At 34.1% G+C, this 16,928-nt stretch overlaps 2 protein-coding genes and 1 non-coding gene across 5 annotated transcripts; 2 read left to right on the top strand and 1 right to left on the bottom strand.

The window, feature by feature from the left end:
• The first annotated feature begins 556 nt into the window (after positions 1–556).
• LOC137827253 (probable pectin methyltransferase QUA2) lies at positions 557–6,175 on the top strand. Of its 2 annotated transcripts, none has more exons than XM_068633524.1 (9): positions 557–1,107; positions 1,330–2,334; positions 2,416–2,548; positions 2,986–3,226; positions 3,680–3,893; positions 4,055–4,230; positions 4,328–4,631; positions 5,236–5,371; positions 5,629–6,175. In XM_068633524.1, exons 2-9 carry the CDS (start codon positions 1,616–1,618, stop codon positions 5,785–5,787), a joined length of 2,082 nt encoding a protein of 693 aa, XP_068489625.1. In that variant the 5' UTR covers positions 557–1,107; positions 1,330–1,615; the 3' UTR covers positions 5,788–6,175. The 2 variants fall into 2 exon arrangements, with proteins under 2 accessions (XP_068489625.1, XP_068489624.1); XM_068633523.1 differs by having other exon boundaries at positions 574–1,021.
• A 1,575-nt stretch (positions 6,176–7,750) lies between these two features.
• TRNAY-GUA (transfer RNA tyrosine (anticodon GUA)) lies at positions 7,751–7,843 on the top strand. The gene is made up of 2 exons: positions 7,751–7,787; positions 7,808–7,843. It is a non-coding gene; the product is annotated as a tRNA-Tyr (tRNA).
• A 539-nt stretch (positions 7,844–8,382) lies between these two features.
• On the bottom strand, positions 8,383–12,076 carry LOC137826086 (uncharacterized). Of its 2 annotated transcripts, none has more exons than XM_068631934.1 (5): positions 11,602–12,076; positions 10,855–11,300; positions 9,512–10,757; positions 9,282–9,428; positions 8,383–9,169 (listed from the first exon to the last, which is right to left on the bottom strand). In XM_068631934.1, the coding sequence occupies exons 2-5, from the start codon at positions 10,900–10,902 to the stop codon at positions 8,706–8,708; spliced, it is 1,905 nt and encodes a 634-aa protein (XP_068488035.1). In that variant the 5' UTR covers positions 10,903–11,300; positions 11,602–12,076; the 3' UTR covers positions 8,383–8,705. The 2 variants fall into 2 exon arrangements, with proteins under 2 accessions (XP_068488035.1, XP_068488036.1); XM_068631935.1 differs by having other exon boundaries at positions 11,512–11,922.
• Between the last annotated feature and the right edge of the window lie 4,852 nt (positions 12,077–16,928).

The following is a 16,928-nucleotide window of genomic DNA, read 5'->3' as shown; positions in this document are numbered from 1 at the left end:
GATAGTGAATAGAACGACCCTTTATTTCTTTATTAAATAAATAATTTTAAAACATTTCTAGTATATATTATTTGTTTATTTGTTAATTTTACAAGAAACGTATTACGATTAATGTTCAACTATATGTTAAATCTTTTTTCTCTTTCAAAAAATAATTTTAAAAATCAGAAAGTACCTATCTTTCCCCCCCACAATTTTATAAAATTATTATTAAAATTAAATATTGAATAAGAGTCTTCTAGGTGTTAGTAAATAGATAAATAATAAAAAGAAATATTTTTATATTCCCTCCAATATTTTGTATAAGAGTTAAATTAGAATTGAAATTGTTTTTCATAAGATTCAATCCATAATTATTTTCAAGCAAAATTATCCTTAATTAAAATAAATAAGTATTAGATGAACAAATAATTAAAAAAACAGTATTAATTGCAAAGATATAAATTTAAGACAAATTTATTAGTTTCAATTAAATTAATGATTTCATTTATCTTAATAATTAAGGAAAAGTAGTTATTTTATTTTTTTATTATGAAGTGAATGAGTAGGAATTATTATCAATATTATTATTTTGTTTCTTGGAGAGTGTTTTGTGTCACGATCCGATCAGTACAAAACCTGCTAACCTTCATAGAATCACTGTCTCAGTCTCTCTCTCTCTCTCTCTCTCTCATTTCCAAAGAACACACTCTAATCATTCGACGAGGCTTGTGAGTGTGAGAGAATAATCAATCACTGATCCACACTCACAAACCACAACAACCAAACCATAACCAAGCACAGACAGCGTGCGTTCTTCTTGTGATTTGTGTTGCAAGCAACCAACCACACACTCACACACACCCCCTCCATAAATCACTTCCACCATTCCCTTCTTTTTTCTTTTTCACCCCAAACACAAACAAGGCGCTACTGCTGCAACTATTAATCCTTTTCCTTTTAAAATTTTCATTTTCTTCCTCTCTGCTTTGATCTCAAGGAAACGAGTTTCCCTTCTCAAAGAAAATGAGCTTGTGCCATGGTTAGTAGTTACCGCTATTAGCTAGTGCTTTTCACTGCTCTGTCTCAGTTACTGCACAAGTTTTCTTTTTTCTTTTATGGATGTTGGTACGTATCCATTTCAATGCTGGGTCCGTGATGGATCTGATGCGGTGAATTAATTACTGCGGCCTTGTCGTTATTCCCCTGTTTTTGATTCCCTAATGAGAGAGTTTGTGTGTTTGTTTTTTAACTTATTACTATATAATAGTGCTAAATTAGTTTCGTAACTCCACTGTTTTAAATGCAGGCCACCAAGTTTGACGCGGTATTTCCTTTTTTTTTTTGTAGGTCTGCATTCGCTTAACTGAGCCAGATTCTGTAGATGGTTTCAGCCCAATAAGTATAATGATGCTGGAGTAACTGACACTCTTCTGCTGGTTTCTGGGTTCTCTTGAAGATTTGGTTTTGTTCAAGTCAAATTGCATCGTGTGATCTGCTTAGCCGACTTCGCCTACAGTGAAATAAGACATTTGTTGTTGTATTTATTGGTTTCTGGGTGGGTTTTTTGGTGTTTCGATAAGACCATTTATTCATAGGTGAACTTGTTTGTGCTACTTTGGTGATTGGTCAGAGAATGTCTAGGCCTCTACAAAGAGGTGTGTCTGGTGGGGTTAGAGTCCCTGGGAGTGGCCATGACTTGTGGGACTCCCAATCTAAGGATAAAACAGAAAAGGAAGATTTGGATAAGAGGGGTTCTTCAGATCATAGCCCTTTAGCTTTGAGGTTTCCTTTGGGGTTGCTTTTGGGAAATAATTCTGATTCCAAGTATGGGAATGGCATTGGCGAGAATGGTTTTGCATCCGATTCCTTCATTGTTAGCTCCCCGCGGAGCCGGCTTAAGCTGATGCTGCTTTCTTTGAAGTTTAGTTTAGTGGTCATAGTTGTTCTGGCTCTTACTGGATCTTTTTGGTGGACTTTATCGATTTCATCCTCGTCAAGAGGTCACATTTATCATGGTTATAGAAGGCTTCAAGAGAAGCTTGTCTCAGACCTTTTGGATATTGGTGAGTTTTCTCGCGGACCGCTGAGGTTGAAGGAATCGGAATTCTGTTCTCAGGATTTGGAAAACTTTGTTCCTTGCTACAATGTTTCTGGGAATGTGGAACTGGAAGTTTCTGATGGCAACGAAGTTGACAGGCAGTGCGGTCACGAGCTTAGGCCGAATTGTTTAGTTCTGCCACCGGTGAATTACAAAATTCCTTTAAGGTGGCCTACTGGAAAAGATGTTATCTGGGTTGCTAATGTGAAGATCACGGCACAGGAGGTTCTTTCTTCTGGAAGCTTGACAAAGAGGTGAGTGACATATCAATGTTTCTCTTACTTGCTTTCAGCTATTTTTGATTCCTTAAGTTTTCATATGTAATTTAATTACAGGATGATGATGCTGGATGAAGAGCAAATCTCATTTCGTTCAGCCTCTCACATGTTTGATGGTGTCGAAGACTACTCACATCAAATTGCTGAAATGATTGGACTTAGAAATGAATCTTATTTCATACAAGCTGGGGTTAGTACATTTGTGCTCTCTTGAAATGGACTCATCAAGTGTTTGTTGCTTGATTTTTTATGGCCCTTAATTATACTTGCATTCCACTAATTTGATACCTTCTCATTGTCAATTTTATCATACATAATTCCATATGTTTTACCATAAGCAACTTGGTATCTCGATTCTTATAATATATATTAATTATCTTGATAAAATGAATATGCTTAAAATATTCACTGAGGGAATATAAGATGGTAGCCTGTATATGTCATAATTGTTATGAACTTGTACCGTATGAAATTGATTGTTATAAAGTGCTGTAGAGGGACTTGTGTTAGAATTTTTTATGGGTTTGTTTGTGGCATTGGATCTGAACTGAGTTCTTGAATTCTGGCTGTGATGTTCCTTCCCTGAAATCTTATTGATCGAGAATTTTGGCACCCTTAATTTTGCAGGTTCGAACTATACTAGACATAGGTTGTGGCTATGGTAGCTTTGGAGCACATCTCTTTGACAGTCAGCTTTTAACTACGTGCATTGCAAACTATGAGCCTTCTGGCAGTCAAGTTCAGCTCACTCTTGAGAGGGGTCTTCCTGCTATGATTGCTTCTTTCACTTCGAAGCAGTTGCCATTTTCATCTCTATCCTTTGATATGTTACATTGTGCCAGATGTGGCATTGAATGGGACCAGAAAGGTATCTTCTAACTTTCAATCTATGCTACTCTGTATTGAACTGGATCTACTCGCGTCTATCAACACGCGTACATCATATATTATACCTATTATAGGAAGAAGTTAGTTGTCATGAAATAAGAATAGAATCCATATTTTTTCACTGCAGAATTAAGAAAAATGATATGGTATATACTTTTGAAAAAATATCCATATTTAGTTCTTTGTTAAATGGAGTTTCCCAAAGTTAAATCTGCTAAAATAAGTAGAAACCTTTTAATGTTTACTTGCCATATTTGTAGTATCCGACAACCGGGGTTAACTTTGAAGCTCTTCGTTCTGTTCTGTTATAAGGTGTTGACATAAACTTTGAAAATTTTGATCTTACTACAGAAACCATAAGTTTGATTTATGTATAATTTTATTAATATTTAATTACCTTGTAATTTATTAACATTCATATAACATGGTGTAGATGGCATTCTCCTGATTGAAGCTGATAGACTTTTAAAACCGGGTGGATACTTTGTTTGGACATCACCACTCACAAATGCTCGTAACAAAGAGAATCAGAAAAGATGGAAGTTTATACAGGATTTTACATTAACTCTTTGCTGGGAACTGCTGTCGCAACAAGATGAAACTGTAGTATGGAAGAAAACTAGTAAAAAAAGTTGCTATGCTTCAAGGTGATGCTTTCCTACATGTACTTGAGAAAAAATATTTAACATTTTTGTGTCCTATTAAACAGATTTCTAGTTATTAGATTCTATTCTATGTATATACAATATTTTTAGAATTTTGAAATGAATGTGACCTGACTCTTAGCTTGGTCTATTCTTACTACCAGAAAGTCAGGTTCTGGCCCTTCTTTGTGTGGTAGAGGTATTGACGTGGAGTCTCCATATTATCGAGAACTGCAAAACTGCATTGGAGGAATGCAGAGCGCTCGTTGGGTTCCAATTGAAAAAAGGGAAAGATGGCCTTCTCGTGCTAACTTGAACAAGAAAGAGTTAGCTATATACGGTAATCTTCATGTTCTTAAATGATTTGTAGATCACTTTGTGGAAGTGAAGTGATTCATTTGGTTAACTTAGCATGCGTATATTTTTCAATATACCAGGGTTGCAGCCTGATGAACTTAGTGAGGACTCTGACAGCTGGAAAACAGCAATCCAGAATTATTGGTCACTCCTGTCACCTTTGATATTTTCTGATCATCCTAAGAGGCCTGGCGATGAGGACCCCTCACCCCCTTACAACATGCTCAGAAATGTACTAGATATGAATGCTCATTTTGGTGGCTTTAATTCTGCATTGTTGCAAGCTAGAAAGTCTGTGTGGGTGATGAATGTTGTCCCAATAAGTGGACCCAATTATCTTCCATTGATCCAGGACAGAGGATTTGTTGGTGTTCTCCATGATTGGTATTTAAATCTCCTTTGTCTTGTTATTTTAAATTGCATGCTTCTCTAGTTCAATCAATTTGTTTTGCTTAGCTTAATATAGATTCTCTGTCACATGCTAATACTCTTTCTTCCTTCCATCTTTTAAAACTCGATTTTTAAAACCTAAACATTAATTTCTTGATCTAGCTCTAACTGTTTTTCCTTGGAGGTTTATTCCATGTTGTTAACATTTACACTTTGTGAAAACTCAACTTTTTTATTCTAGTAGATGTAGGACGATTTAGACATCTGACATTTTCAGAATAGTGATAAAGCTGTAAGAAATTTATAAATACTGGAGTGTTATCATTACCACATGTGAAAGATTTACAAAATATATAATAAATTCCTGTATGAATTGTGAAGGCTACAATTGTTTTGTTAAGTAACTTAGAATTATGTGAAATTATCTTACATTTATCAGGAGACACGTTTAACGTAGTTGAGAACAAAATTAAAACATGGTGATATACCATTTAATTTTCCAATTACATCTGGCTGATAGTCTTGACAAGATTTTGTGAGGAATAGTAAATTGGTAATTATAGTTTCCGTAATAATTATGATTTTTGGTGGCTTGTAGGTGCGAGGCTTTTCCTACATACCCTAGAACCTATGACTTGGTGCATGCAGCAGGATTTCTATCCCTTGAAACTGAGCAGCACAGATGTACCATGCTTGACATGTTCCTTGAAATTGACAGGATACTTCGCCCAGAGGTATGTCAAGTTAGCACTCTTGAATCAAAACTGCTATAGGATGTGCTCACCAAGCAGTGCATCAATATTTAATGCAGTTTGTTCTGTAAAATGTGTATGAAATTTGAATCAGGCAACCCTTCTATTGTGTACATTGTTGAATGTGATCTGTATGTTCATATAGAATACTTTTTGAACAAGTAAAAATGTCTCAAAATGTTTCATGATTTCATCCCCTTCAAGGGCTTTTGATATGCTGACACTGGTCATGTGTGCAGGGTTGGGTTATAATTCGCGACACAGTTCCCTTAATAGAATCAGCTAGAGCTCTAACAGCACAGCTGAAGTGGGATGCAAGAGTGATAGAAGTTGAAAGTGACAGTGATCAGAGACTCCTCATCTGCCAGAAACCTTTCTTTAAGAGACAGGCAAGCTAAAAAAATTGAAGGCCTGAAGAAATTAAACCAATATATACATATATATTCATTTCCATAATGACCATAAAGCTCCAACATACAAAGTGGGGGTTCAAAATTTTGGACAAAAGAAAACAAGATATAGAGGAAAGTGCATCCTCCTCAATGTTACCACCACATACCTATGTAACCGTAAGGTGTACATAGGGCCATGTAATTACCAAACAAGCCACAGAGCATATGAGAAAGTAGTATACTGGTAGGTTAATTTACTTTTCCATGTGATGTCTGATTAGAGTTACGCAGTGACAATCAATATTAAGATTGGGAAGATGGTGAGATAATAAGTTATTATTGTAAAATGCTCAGTGGTTGATTTGATTACCCCTTATAGAATATTTTTCTGCTACCGTTTATAAGTGTTATTTAATATCTCTTGTATAAGCATAGTTTGTCAATGTTTATAATGTGAAATCAAAATCATATTGTTGATCAGTCCATTACAGATTGTAACAAGACATCTGGTTGGATAGTCATTGGAGTCAGCATAACTGATGCAATTTTGGATTTTGCTACGACTGTTTACCTGCCTGTGTATGAATTTAGCCAAAGATGAACGAAGGTACCAAAACAGTTTTTCTTCCATTCTTTGAGAACTAATATGTCTTAGACCTATTTCTTTCCTTAAAAAAAAAAAGGTTAGGGAAGCATTTGTTTCAAGGTGTAAAATTGTTTGATCTGAAATCACACTCTTGGAATTTTATTTGTATGAAGATGTTTGTTTGACATTAGTAATTTAAGGAAAAATTTAATTTGTGTAATTATTATTTTTTTTAAATAAAAGTAAAATGGGGAAAAAGTGAAGTGGAGATTTTAAATTATTATGAAAAATGAATTTCATGTGTATGAAACCTTAATAAACCCAACTTTCAATGAGATTTAGAAAAAATGATTTTAGGAAAAAAAGTACGTTTGAAAATTGAGATGATTTTTTCTGTTAGTGTATATATACATTAAAAGTCTCATTTTATAAGTTGTTATGATGACGGTCTTAATTTGTTGCAATTTTAAATTTTAATATTACCACGTAATTATGAAAATAAAATATTTTGTGGTACATGTGTAAAATATATATTAGTTCCATAAAAAAAATCAAAAGCTTTGAATGATGACAAGATTTATTATTCTTGCAAAAAAAAAAAAAATACCATTCTTGATATTTTAAAATACACGCAATTACAGAATTTCAAAATACAACCTTCATTAAATTCTTTTAAACTAATGGAATAATTTTAACTAATGAAAAAACATCCAGAAGTGTGCAAAACAAAAAAAAACATAGAATACCCATTAGTTTTATCGTAATTAGGTAAAAATATCTTGTTAATTTATTTTTTAATTTCTATTTTTGGAGGAATAAGTTTTATTTCTATTTTAATAATTAAATTAAAAAGAATCTACCTATTTTTTATTGTAATAAATATAAGCTCATCTTATTGGATGTATGAGGTTTTTCTTTCAAAAAAATTCAAAATGTTACCTTTATGATAATGAGAAGGACATTTTTTTGATGGAGTAAATATGAGAAGGACTTTGCACCCGTATGAGTTATTATATTATTTAAAAGGAATATGAAATGACATAGCTTCTCCCTGATTGAAACTTAAATAAATTAACACAGAATATAATAATATATAATTTTATAAAAATTAACACAGAATATAATAATATATAATTTTATTTCTTATTTCCATTTTCTCCTTCTCATATATATGCATTTGATCAATAAAACCGAAAGTTTTAAATCATATTGTCAATTTTATTATTGTTCACAGGACCTTTTCTGCTTGAAACTAATAATATTCAGAGGTAAAGATGTTCAAATGTTAAAAACGTTACTAAGGGTATGAGAATGTTTTAACTACATTTAAATAAAACTGTGATGTTTTAATGAACAAACGTATTTCTGTAAAAACTCACAAGACCGACCTTAGCTCAGTTGGTAGAGCGGAGGACTGTAGTGGGTTATAACCTGATAGATATCCTTAGGTCGCTGGTTCGAATCCGGCAGGTCGGAATTATTTTGCTTTTTTTTTGGCACTATTTGTCTGTTTAATTAAATAAAATTAATCACAAATTTTATGCACTATTCTGTTGAAAGAAAGCTTAAAATGTTAATGAATTTGGAAAATCTTCAGGCACCATGGAAGGATTCCACTCTCATCAGCAGCCATGAAATTTACGAATCTACTTTAAATCTTCAATGGTGCAACTTTAATATGATTCTTTAAAATAGTGCACACTCCGGGTAATGCTGGAATCATTTATCTCTAATCTGAAAAGCAAATTAATTGGTTGATATTAAAGAAAGACTGATTAGTGAATTAGATGAAACTTGTACATCCTGACAAGAAGGGGTTGTGGATTTTTGTGGTGTGCGACATCAGATACTTTATAGCATCTGAACTGAATTTCTTTATTATGCCTTGTTCTTCAGATAATTTAAGAGTGATGATTGATACCAATGGGCCACCCCAATTATTCAATTTGCATAATGTTCATAGAATTTCTGAAACCCAGATGATCATATATCATATCAAGTTCCATACACCAAAGTTGGAGACAAAGAAGACCCCATTGCTTCAAAACTTGATAATGTTACAATCAAACATTCCAAAAGTTCAAACTGTAGGATGAAAGCAAGTAATGGCTTTCACATGTAAGTCTGATACACTCCCTCATGCTAGAGCCCTTTGGGCTTGAGCCACTACATGATTATGGAGTCTTTGATAATATATTATATTGATCATTTTATCTAACAAACAAATCAAGAGACAGCAAGACCTATGACACATTTTCCTCCGGTGTAACATTGCAAAGAACCAAATAAAACGTGTTCCATTGAGTTGTTCCTTCTACATGCACTAAAAATTGTTTTTTCACCTCCTTGTTCGGTTCGTGCTTTTTTGGGAACCACTTGCACTTCTTTTATACCCTTTGGAAAGACTTGATCCTCCCTGGCTAAGTCTTCTTATTGATCTTTTGTGACAGCTTCGCGTGCTGCTCCCAAGGGCAGCTCTGGCAACACTGTCACTTAATATTTCGCGTGTGCTGTGAGCCTTGAGGGGTTGCTTGTTCAGGTACACCAACTTTGGAAGAAGACCAGAGACTGCTTTACTTAGCTGGCCATGGTTGATGTTGCTTTCAATCGGATTTCCTAGCAGATTAAGAGCCTTAAGTGAGTTGTAGCTAGCCACTAGCTGGCCTAATGCTTTTGTTGTTGTGATCTTGTTGAAGCTCAAATCTAGAACTGTTAGCTTCAATAGCCTGTGTAGCCCTTCAGCATCACTTATCTTGTTCCCCACAAGATATAGTTCTTTGACAAGTGTGCAACTTGACAAACCTGACAAACCACACAATGAATGAATAATAGCAATGTGGAAAAAACTAAAAATGAAGGCTAAACATATTTGAGATGCAAAATCTTTTGAGCATCAACTTATATCATAACTAACCTTGTCCAATTCTCGAGATGCGGTTGTAACTTAGGTCAATTACCCGCAACTTGGTCAATTCTCTGAGGCCGTCAAGAGTGCTGATCTTGTTTCTTGACAAGTTAAGTGTTTGAATACCCTTTGGTAGAAATCCTGGTGAGATGTGAGCTGCATGAATCAATAAATAAATACAGTTAGTGGTTTATTTATTGATGTTGCATCAAGTGCTAAATTCTAGTCCCAAGTTATACCTATGAAATTGTTTGACAGGTTGACAGAGCGGAGATTGGATAAGTGTGAAATAGCAGGAATGGCTTTTACACCAATACCAGATATGTGAGCAATAGATGAAGCTGGATTTAGAGACTGGACTAGACTAATGGCAGTTAAAGTCTCTTTTGAAGCATTGGCATCGGAATAAGTCAACTGAGATGCAGCTCTAATCATTGTTCCACTATCTGGAGAAGGTGGGAAGGGAATGCTTCTGCCATTGTCAACATTAAAATCATCCTCAGGAATTAGTGGCTGAATTTCAAGACCTTTCACCCATGCATCCACTCTGGCAAAAGAGGATGATTCTTTGGAGAAAGCAATCCATCGGTCACTTTGAAACCTGCTCCCCCTTTGATTATCTATATTTTTACCAGTTCTTCTTTTGTTATGGGTTTCCACAGTAACAGAACCAGAAGATGTCACAGACCTCAATGTCTTTCCTTGTTTTGGTTCAATGGTGTCTGAAGAGTACCCACTATTTAAAGCAGCACTAGCAGGAAGTAGTGTTGAATCACTAGAGAAAGTTCCATGTATGTTCCTGTGGCTCCACAGGATCATCTTCCACCACAACTTTTTTCTTCCAGAAGGAAGCACCTGACATGAAGAATGCCTTTTCAGCATTACTCTATCAGCACTGTAGTGACTCATTACTGACCTAGGGCTTTCAAGATCAGTCGTTGCGGCTATTTCCTTAAAATTCTCAAAATACTTTGACTTCAAAGCTGACAAATAATGAGTTTTCTTCCCATGCTCATCAAACTTTTCAAGGTTAGAAAAGTGTCTCTTGAACTTTGGAGAAGTCCACAAATCAGCTTTGCCAATCCCAGGATCACTAACGTGTCCACTTTCGGTTGTTTCAACACTCTTTTGGCTGTATTTATCGGTTCTGTCATCCAATTCTTCGATGACTTGATTTTCATATAAAATGGGATACTCATCATATCCTTTGCCTTCAACAGCTTCATTATCTTGGACATGAAAATCAGAAAGTACCCTCTTGATCTTCGGTGAATATTCATTCTCATCTTCCCCTTCATAAGCCTCCTGTACTTCAGGCTCCACACAAGTATCAAGACTCGTAACCCCCGAATTGAAACTTGAATTTTTTGGAATACCATTCGATACCGTGACATCAAAAGTGGTTGGCACTGATGCTATTTTTGAAGATTGTAGCTTGGCAAGTAGAGTGCTAAAGTCCTCCTTTGAAGACCTTCTTCCACTCCCCTGAATAAACAAACAAGAGTGAGATAATAACAAGTTAATCACAATTCACAAGTTTTATAGGTACCCAACAAACACAAATCCCAATTGACTTCCTTACCTTGTATTTCTCCTTCCTTACAGTCAAAAGAGAGAAGCACATAGCCATGATTGCCACTAAAAGACAAGGCTTGTTCCAAATCCCTTCAATTATATGTTCTCTGCCGCTTTTGAGTCGGTTGCACTTTCTAAGCAATCCTAAACAGCTTTGCGCATAAATCCAACAATTTTCTTCCTTTCAATTGCAATGAAAAGTGGGAGAGCACAAGAATACAAACAAACACACACTAGTAGTTCAGCAATCAGCAGCTATCACATTGAACCAAATATTAGCCATAATCAATGGGAAGGCGCTGGACAAGACAAAACACCCTCTCTGAGCAAATCTGAAAACCGGAAAGAAAAAGACCAAAGCCTATTCCGTTTTGTGAAGATATCTCTAGAGAGTTGGCCAGAGTTCTGTGTGCTCCCCACAAAGCTCCACAATATCTTCCTCTCTAAACAAGTCTGTACCCAGTTGAAGAACAATAATCAAACAAACAAATAAATGTGCCAAACATTCATCTCGTAAAATTCCAAATGAAAATATCAAAATCAGATCACACTTCATAACAACTTTAATCTGTGCCCCTCTGAGATACAATAATAATAAGAATGAAGTGACAAAATGAATAGAAGACATGAATGATTGTAAACACAAGTCAAAAGGGAAACAGACTCTAATGCCTCATCCTCGTGATTCTAAAGCAGACACAGCCACACGCAAATTGCGGCGAGAATTGGGAGCATTGGTGCAGAAAAGACGAACCTTGTAAAGTAGAACCGAGGCAGCTCCTGAAAGACAACAATAACCCCTCAAACAGTATCTCTGCTTTGCTCCGGAATCTTCAAAAGCTTTGGGATGCTAAATAGTTATAAAGTGAGGTGGGTGTGAGAGAAAGAAGTGAAATGAAGGGGAAGTTAAGATTGTGTTATGTGATGTTGTCACGTGATGTCGTGTAAGAAATGCAAAGCAAGCAAAGGAAGGAAAACAGAAGAGAAACATAGAAAGGTAGTTAATAGTTATCGTTAAGAATGAGAATGAGAATGAGAATGAGAAAGAGGTGGTTTTCTATCTTTCTAGTCTGAAGAAGGAAGTGTGATGTTCTAATAATTTAGCAAACCCAATATATACCACACACATGTAGGCCATGCATATGTATAACTCAGCATTTATATTCTACAGAATTCTCTACCACCTTTTTCTCTCTCTCCTTTACCTGCATAAGTCCAAAATATGGTTCATTAATCAATTTTGAAGTCCGAGCAAATTTATGATCAACTTTAGCATCTCTTGAAACTTAACATGCCATTGCTACCTTATTTATATAACTTTTACACACTGTTGATTTTTACCATATTAGGACTACAATGTTTTCTTATCAATTTTTTTGACCAGCCTCAAAGTTTTATTGAAAATCTTAGGTGAGTAAAAAATTTGAGATAATTTCGAGGAGGTAAAAACTTTAAAATAAAATTTTGGAGATTTAAAATATAATTTAGTATATCTATATATATTTATTTTTAAAAAATTTAAACAAAAAAGTTTGGAGAGTCATAAAAGGCGCGCGCATAAGATTGTTTATTTTCTTTTCTCTTCTATGCTCCAAGTTCTTGTATGTATACGACTCTCGTGATTCCTTTTTTTGGTGCGATCATGTTCAATTAATAAAAATATGTATTTCCCCCTTCAATCAATCACATTCCATATTTTAAATTACTTCTAAGAAGTAAAATTTAATTATTATAAAATAAATCATATTTAATATTTAAAAAAAAAATTGGATGTGTGCTAAACTTTATTATTAAAGATGAGATTAAAAACACACTTAATTTAAGGAAAAATGTATTTCCATTTATATATTTATTATAAAAATGTTCATCTACTATTTCAGTTCGTTCCTAGTATTTATTACAATTTTCATATTTATAAATAACTTAAGTGTGATGGTTGAAATGTGATTCCAAATAATGTATATAAGTGTTTTTCTTCGGAGACACGATTCAATAATAAATTAGTTAGGTCAATTGATCCAAAGTTAGGTCCAAGAGGTTAAGGGTTGGTTTAGAAAGATACACAACTCTCAGTCACAAGCATATTTGAAGTGTCAATTTGTGATAATATCAATCATACATACTTGTATCATGGTGAATGTTAAGTTTATGTAACAGTGATACCTTAATTGTAGTAAGAATGTGTTATATTCTAATGGTATTATTTGAAATTTTCTTTAAATAGTTTTTCTTTAGAGAAAAGAAATTACATTATCTTTTTAAAAATGTAAAAATAACTAACTTCAAGCTAAGACTCTGTAAGCAATTTTTTTAATACATCAAGGATTACTTTTTGTTTTACTAATAACATCTTGTTTTTAATTCATTTTTTTTATGAATACATTTTACAAAATTTAGTTTTAACCAAATGTACTTATCTAATCAATATTAAATTGACCAAATTATATTGAAATTTAGAGTAATGAAGTAATATCACTACAATTTTTTTTTAAAATTATTTACGAATTATTACATAAGAATATAAGTCCATAAATAAATTTAATATTATATACAAATATTATCTTTGAATTTTTATCTTCAGTATTACATATAAATATTATTCATGGATTTTTATTAATAGGTAAATTTAACATTACATATATTATTACATAATTACATATGCATACAAATTTGTAAGTAAAGTACTCATAAATATAATTCTATTTATAAATTCAACATACAGATTATTATCAATATATTAATAATATTAAAAATATAATAATAATAATAATAATATTATATTTAATATTATTAATAATATTTATATTATTATTAGTATTAATATTTATATTATTTATATTATTTATATCATTTATATTATTATTCATATTCATATTATTATTAATAATAATATTTATAATAATAATAATAATATTATTATTATTATTAATATTACACACGTATATAGGTAGATATACATGTACAAATCCATAGATAATTTACATACGAACTTACATCAATAAATAATATTAATAACAAAATATCTATGATTACATATTCATAGGTAAATTAACTATTTGTACTTAATTTACCCATGAATCTATATATTTAGATATTATCTATGAATTTGTATTCGTAGATAATATTAATAATATCGATATTGATAATTTTATTAATTAAAATAATAATAATAATATTAATGATAATGATATTATTATTATTATTATTATAATAATAATGATTAATATTATTATTAATATTATTATTAATATTATTTTTAATATTATTTTTATTATTATTATAAATACTATTAAGAGTAATAAGAGTAACATTAATATGAATAATTATTCTTGTCGGTTGACTTCGAATGAGTTGAATGGGCGAGTTCCTCTTTTGATTTGTCTCCAATTGGTGTTTCGAGATGTTGTTTCACTGTGACAAAAGGGGGGTTCTACCTGTTGATCACACTCCGACGATTAAGTCAATGAGAGCATTCAAAATGTCAAATCAGTTTCAGTCTCAAGTATTCAGAAACAACGTACTTTTACTCGAGGTCTCAAGCCCCTTTTATAGATATCCCTTCAAATGTTTTCTCCAATCTCAATAGAGCAAGATTTCAACAGGGATAATATAATCTCAACCAAAAGCATATAATCATAACAGAAAAACATACTGCTTACGTGCACCTTTATTCTCGGGTGCTTAACAACAACAAAACATTTTACGCATGTGTGTACCTTTATTCTCGGGTGCTAACCACATTATTTCCAACATATTTTATTTGTATTTAATTAACATATGTATTATAACAAAAATAAATGTTCCATCTATTTTAATTATCTTTTTCGAGCTGACCACCAGTGTCCGGGCCGAGCTCATGACCCGCCTTTTGGACCTATACCTAGATGCTTGGACCAAGGTCCCGAGCACTCCCGACCAATACACAAGCCCGCAGGCTCGAGCCGAGATTGGCTAGGTGAAGAGTCTTTCCAGCATTGACAATTGACGTGACACTTTCACAGAGAGTAGGTGAGACGTGGTTACCGAAGCGTTTGCTGATGAGACAACTCACCACACTAAATCTGAAGCGTCCATGTGGCATGTGTATCAATGGCGAGGAAGCACTATCGCTTCATCTCCTTCTTTCAAATAATTAAAAACGCATTTCCTCCTCCCTTACTCGTTACACAACCTTCTATTCTTAGAACTTCTCTTACTCTAAAAACCTTTTTTTCTTCTTCTCACCGTCGAACTATTTCCCATCACCATCGCACGAGGTATTTTTTTCTCCTCTAATCTCTATTGTTAATTGTTTATTCATCTTGCCGATTGCATTGATTGAACTGAAATCTCATTTCGATTCACTTACTCTACCTGGCCTGAAATGTGCTTGTATTTTGTTTGTGTTTATGCTTGTGTTCTAGCTATATCTACAATAAATTATGGTTCTATGTATCCCTGGGCTAAAAAAGAGCTTTTTGAAAGAGGTTTCTTATTACACAACCCATTCACGTATTAGGGAGTTAAGAGAAAACGAATGCATCATGAGTAAAAAATACGAGGTTTGTCAAAACTGTAGAGTGTAGGGAGGGTGAACCCATTTGGTGTGACGAGTCGTCAAACCTTGATGGTCCATTTTGTTATTTTTATGCCACCTTTTTTAAAAAGGTTCTTCTTTGCCTTCCCCTGTCCATCTTTGAAAAAGATTTGTGAACCGAGCTCAACGTAGCTCCTGCCCAGCTACATCCAAATAGTTGAGCATTTATTATTCTGTGTTCACAACTCGACATTTTGCCAATTGTGGAAGTTTTTCTTTATTTCTTCGAGGCTAAGCACACAAAACGATGCCCCTGGAAGAGGTTTGGTTACCCTCTTCCAGTCGTCATAAAAAAGTTTTAAGGGTAAATTTGTTAAAGTCCGAGCTTCAATAGGAGATCCAACCCTAGTGGATGAACTTCACAGCTTGAGTATTCGTACTTACCTTGAACTAGGTCGACTTACCATGTACGATTTCCAATAACCTTACCTCCACAGAGCGCTTACGCTCGGATAACTCTATTCACTTCGGGCTAGGACGTCTTACCACGTGCCAGATCAATTGATTCAACAAATAGATTCGTATGCTCGGACAACCGTACTTACACCTAGCTAGGTCGTCTTATCTTGCAGAAAATCAAACAATACATTCCCATTAATTCAACTCGCAGGGCGCCTATGCTCGGGTAGTCGTGCTTACGCCGAGCTAGGTTGACTTACCATGCACTAAATCGAATAAATCAACAAACAAATTAATCTCACAGGGCGCCTATGCTCGGGTAGACATACTTACACCGAGCTAGGTCGACTTACCATGTACTAAATCAAAAAATGAATTAATCTCACAGGGCACCTATGCTCGAGTAGACATACTTATAATGGGCTAGGTCGACTTACCATGTACTAAATCAACACTATTCAATCAAAACTAAAGTACTTCATGCATCATCTTTCGAGAACAAATTTATTATTAGGTGACCTCGTTAAAGAAACCCTTTAAGGGAAAAAGAGCATCACCTTCTGCATATTGTTCAAAAGAAAAGCATAAAAAACTAAATGTCTTAACTGAAGTAAAACTTGAGATTGATGGCTCCTCCTTCTAGGGTTTCCAGCTTATACGCTCAATTCCCAAGCACCTCGACTACGCGGAACGGGCCAATCCACTTTGGAGATAACTTATTCTCTAGCTGGTAGGGGTGGGCCTTTCGCATCACCAAGTTAACAACCTTGAACTGCCAAGGTTTCATCTTGGTTTTGTGCTTTAACTCCACCCTTCTCTTAGCCTTCGAGTTGATACATGCATGATCACGCACCTTGTCCAACAAGTCTAGGTTTACCTTTCCTCCTTCGTTAGATTCTTCAACAAAAAAGCTTTGGAACCTGGGAGAATTGTCTTGTATCTCCGCTGGTATCATGGTGTCTGACCCATATACCAAACTGAAGGGTGTCTCTTTGGTTTCCGATTGCGGGGTGGTGTGATAGGACCACTTGATTTTGGGAATTTCTTCTAACCAAGTCTCCTTTGCCTTTTCTAACCTCCTCTACAACCCTCTTAGTAGGAATCTG

This window comes from Phaseolus vulgaris, chromosome 8 (genome assembly GCF_000499845.2).
Source record: "Phaseolus vulgaris cultivar G19833 chromosome 8, P. vulgaris v2.0, whole genome shotgun sequence".
NCBI classification, from domain to species: Eukaryota; Viridiplantae; Streptophyta; class Magnoliopsida; order Fabales; family Fabaceae; genus Phaseolus; species Phaseolus vulgaris.
This window is presented reverse-complemented; position numbering and strand designations above follow the sequence as displayed.

Bases quoted from the DNA above. Each gene is read 5' to 3' on its own strand.
- LOC137827253 (XM_068633524.1), top strand. From the start codon at position 1,616: ATGTCTAGGCCTCTACAAAGAGGTGTGTCTGGTGGGGTTAGAGTCCCT. The intron at 2,549-2,985 runs GTTAGTACATTT...TTAATTTTGCAG, and splicing joins CTTATTTCATACAAGCTGGG to GTTCGAACTATACTAGACAT. The intron at 3,894-4,054 runs GTGATGCTTTCC...TCTTACTACCAG, and splicing joins AAAAGTTGCTATGCTTCAAG to AAAGTCAGGTTCTGGCCCTT.
- LOC137826086 (XM_068631934.1), bottom strand. From the start codon at position 10,902: ATGGCTATGTGCTTCTCTCTTTTGACTGTAAGGAAGGAGAAATACAAG. The intron at 9,429-9,511 runs GTATAACTTGGG...TGATTCATGCAG, and splicing joins CCTGTCAAACAATTTCATAG to CTCACATCTCACCAGGATTT. The intron at 9,170-9,281 runs GTTAGTTATGAT...GTGGTTTGTCAG, and splicing joins CATCTCGAGAATTGGACAAG to GTTTGTCAAGTTGCACACTT.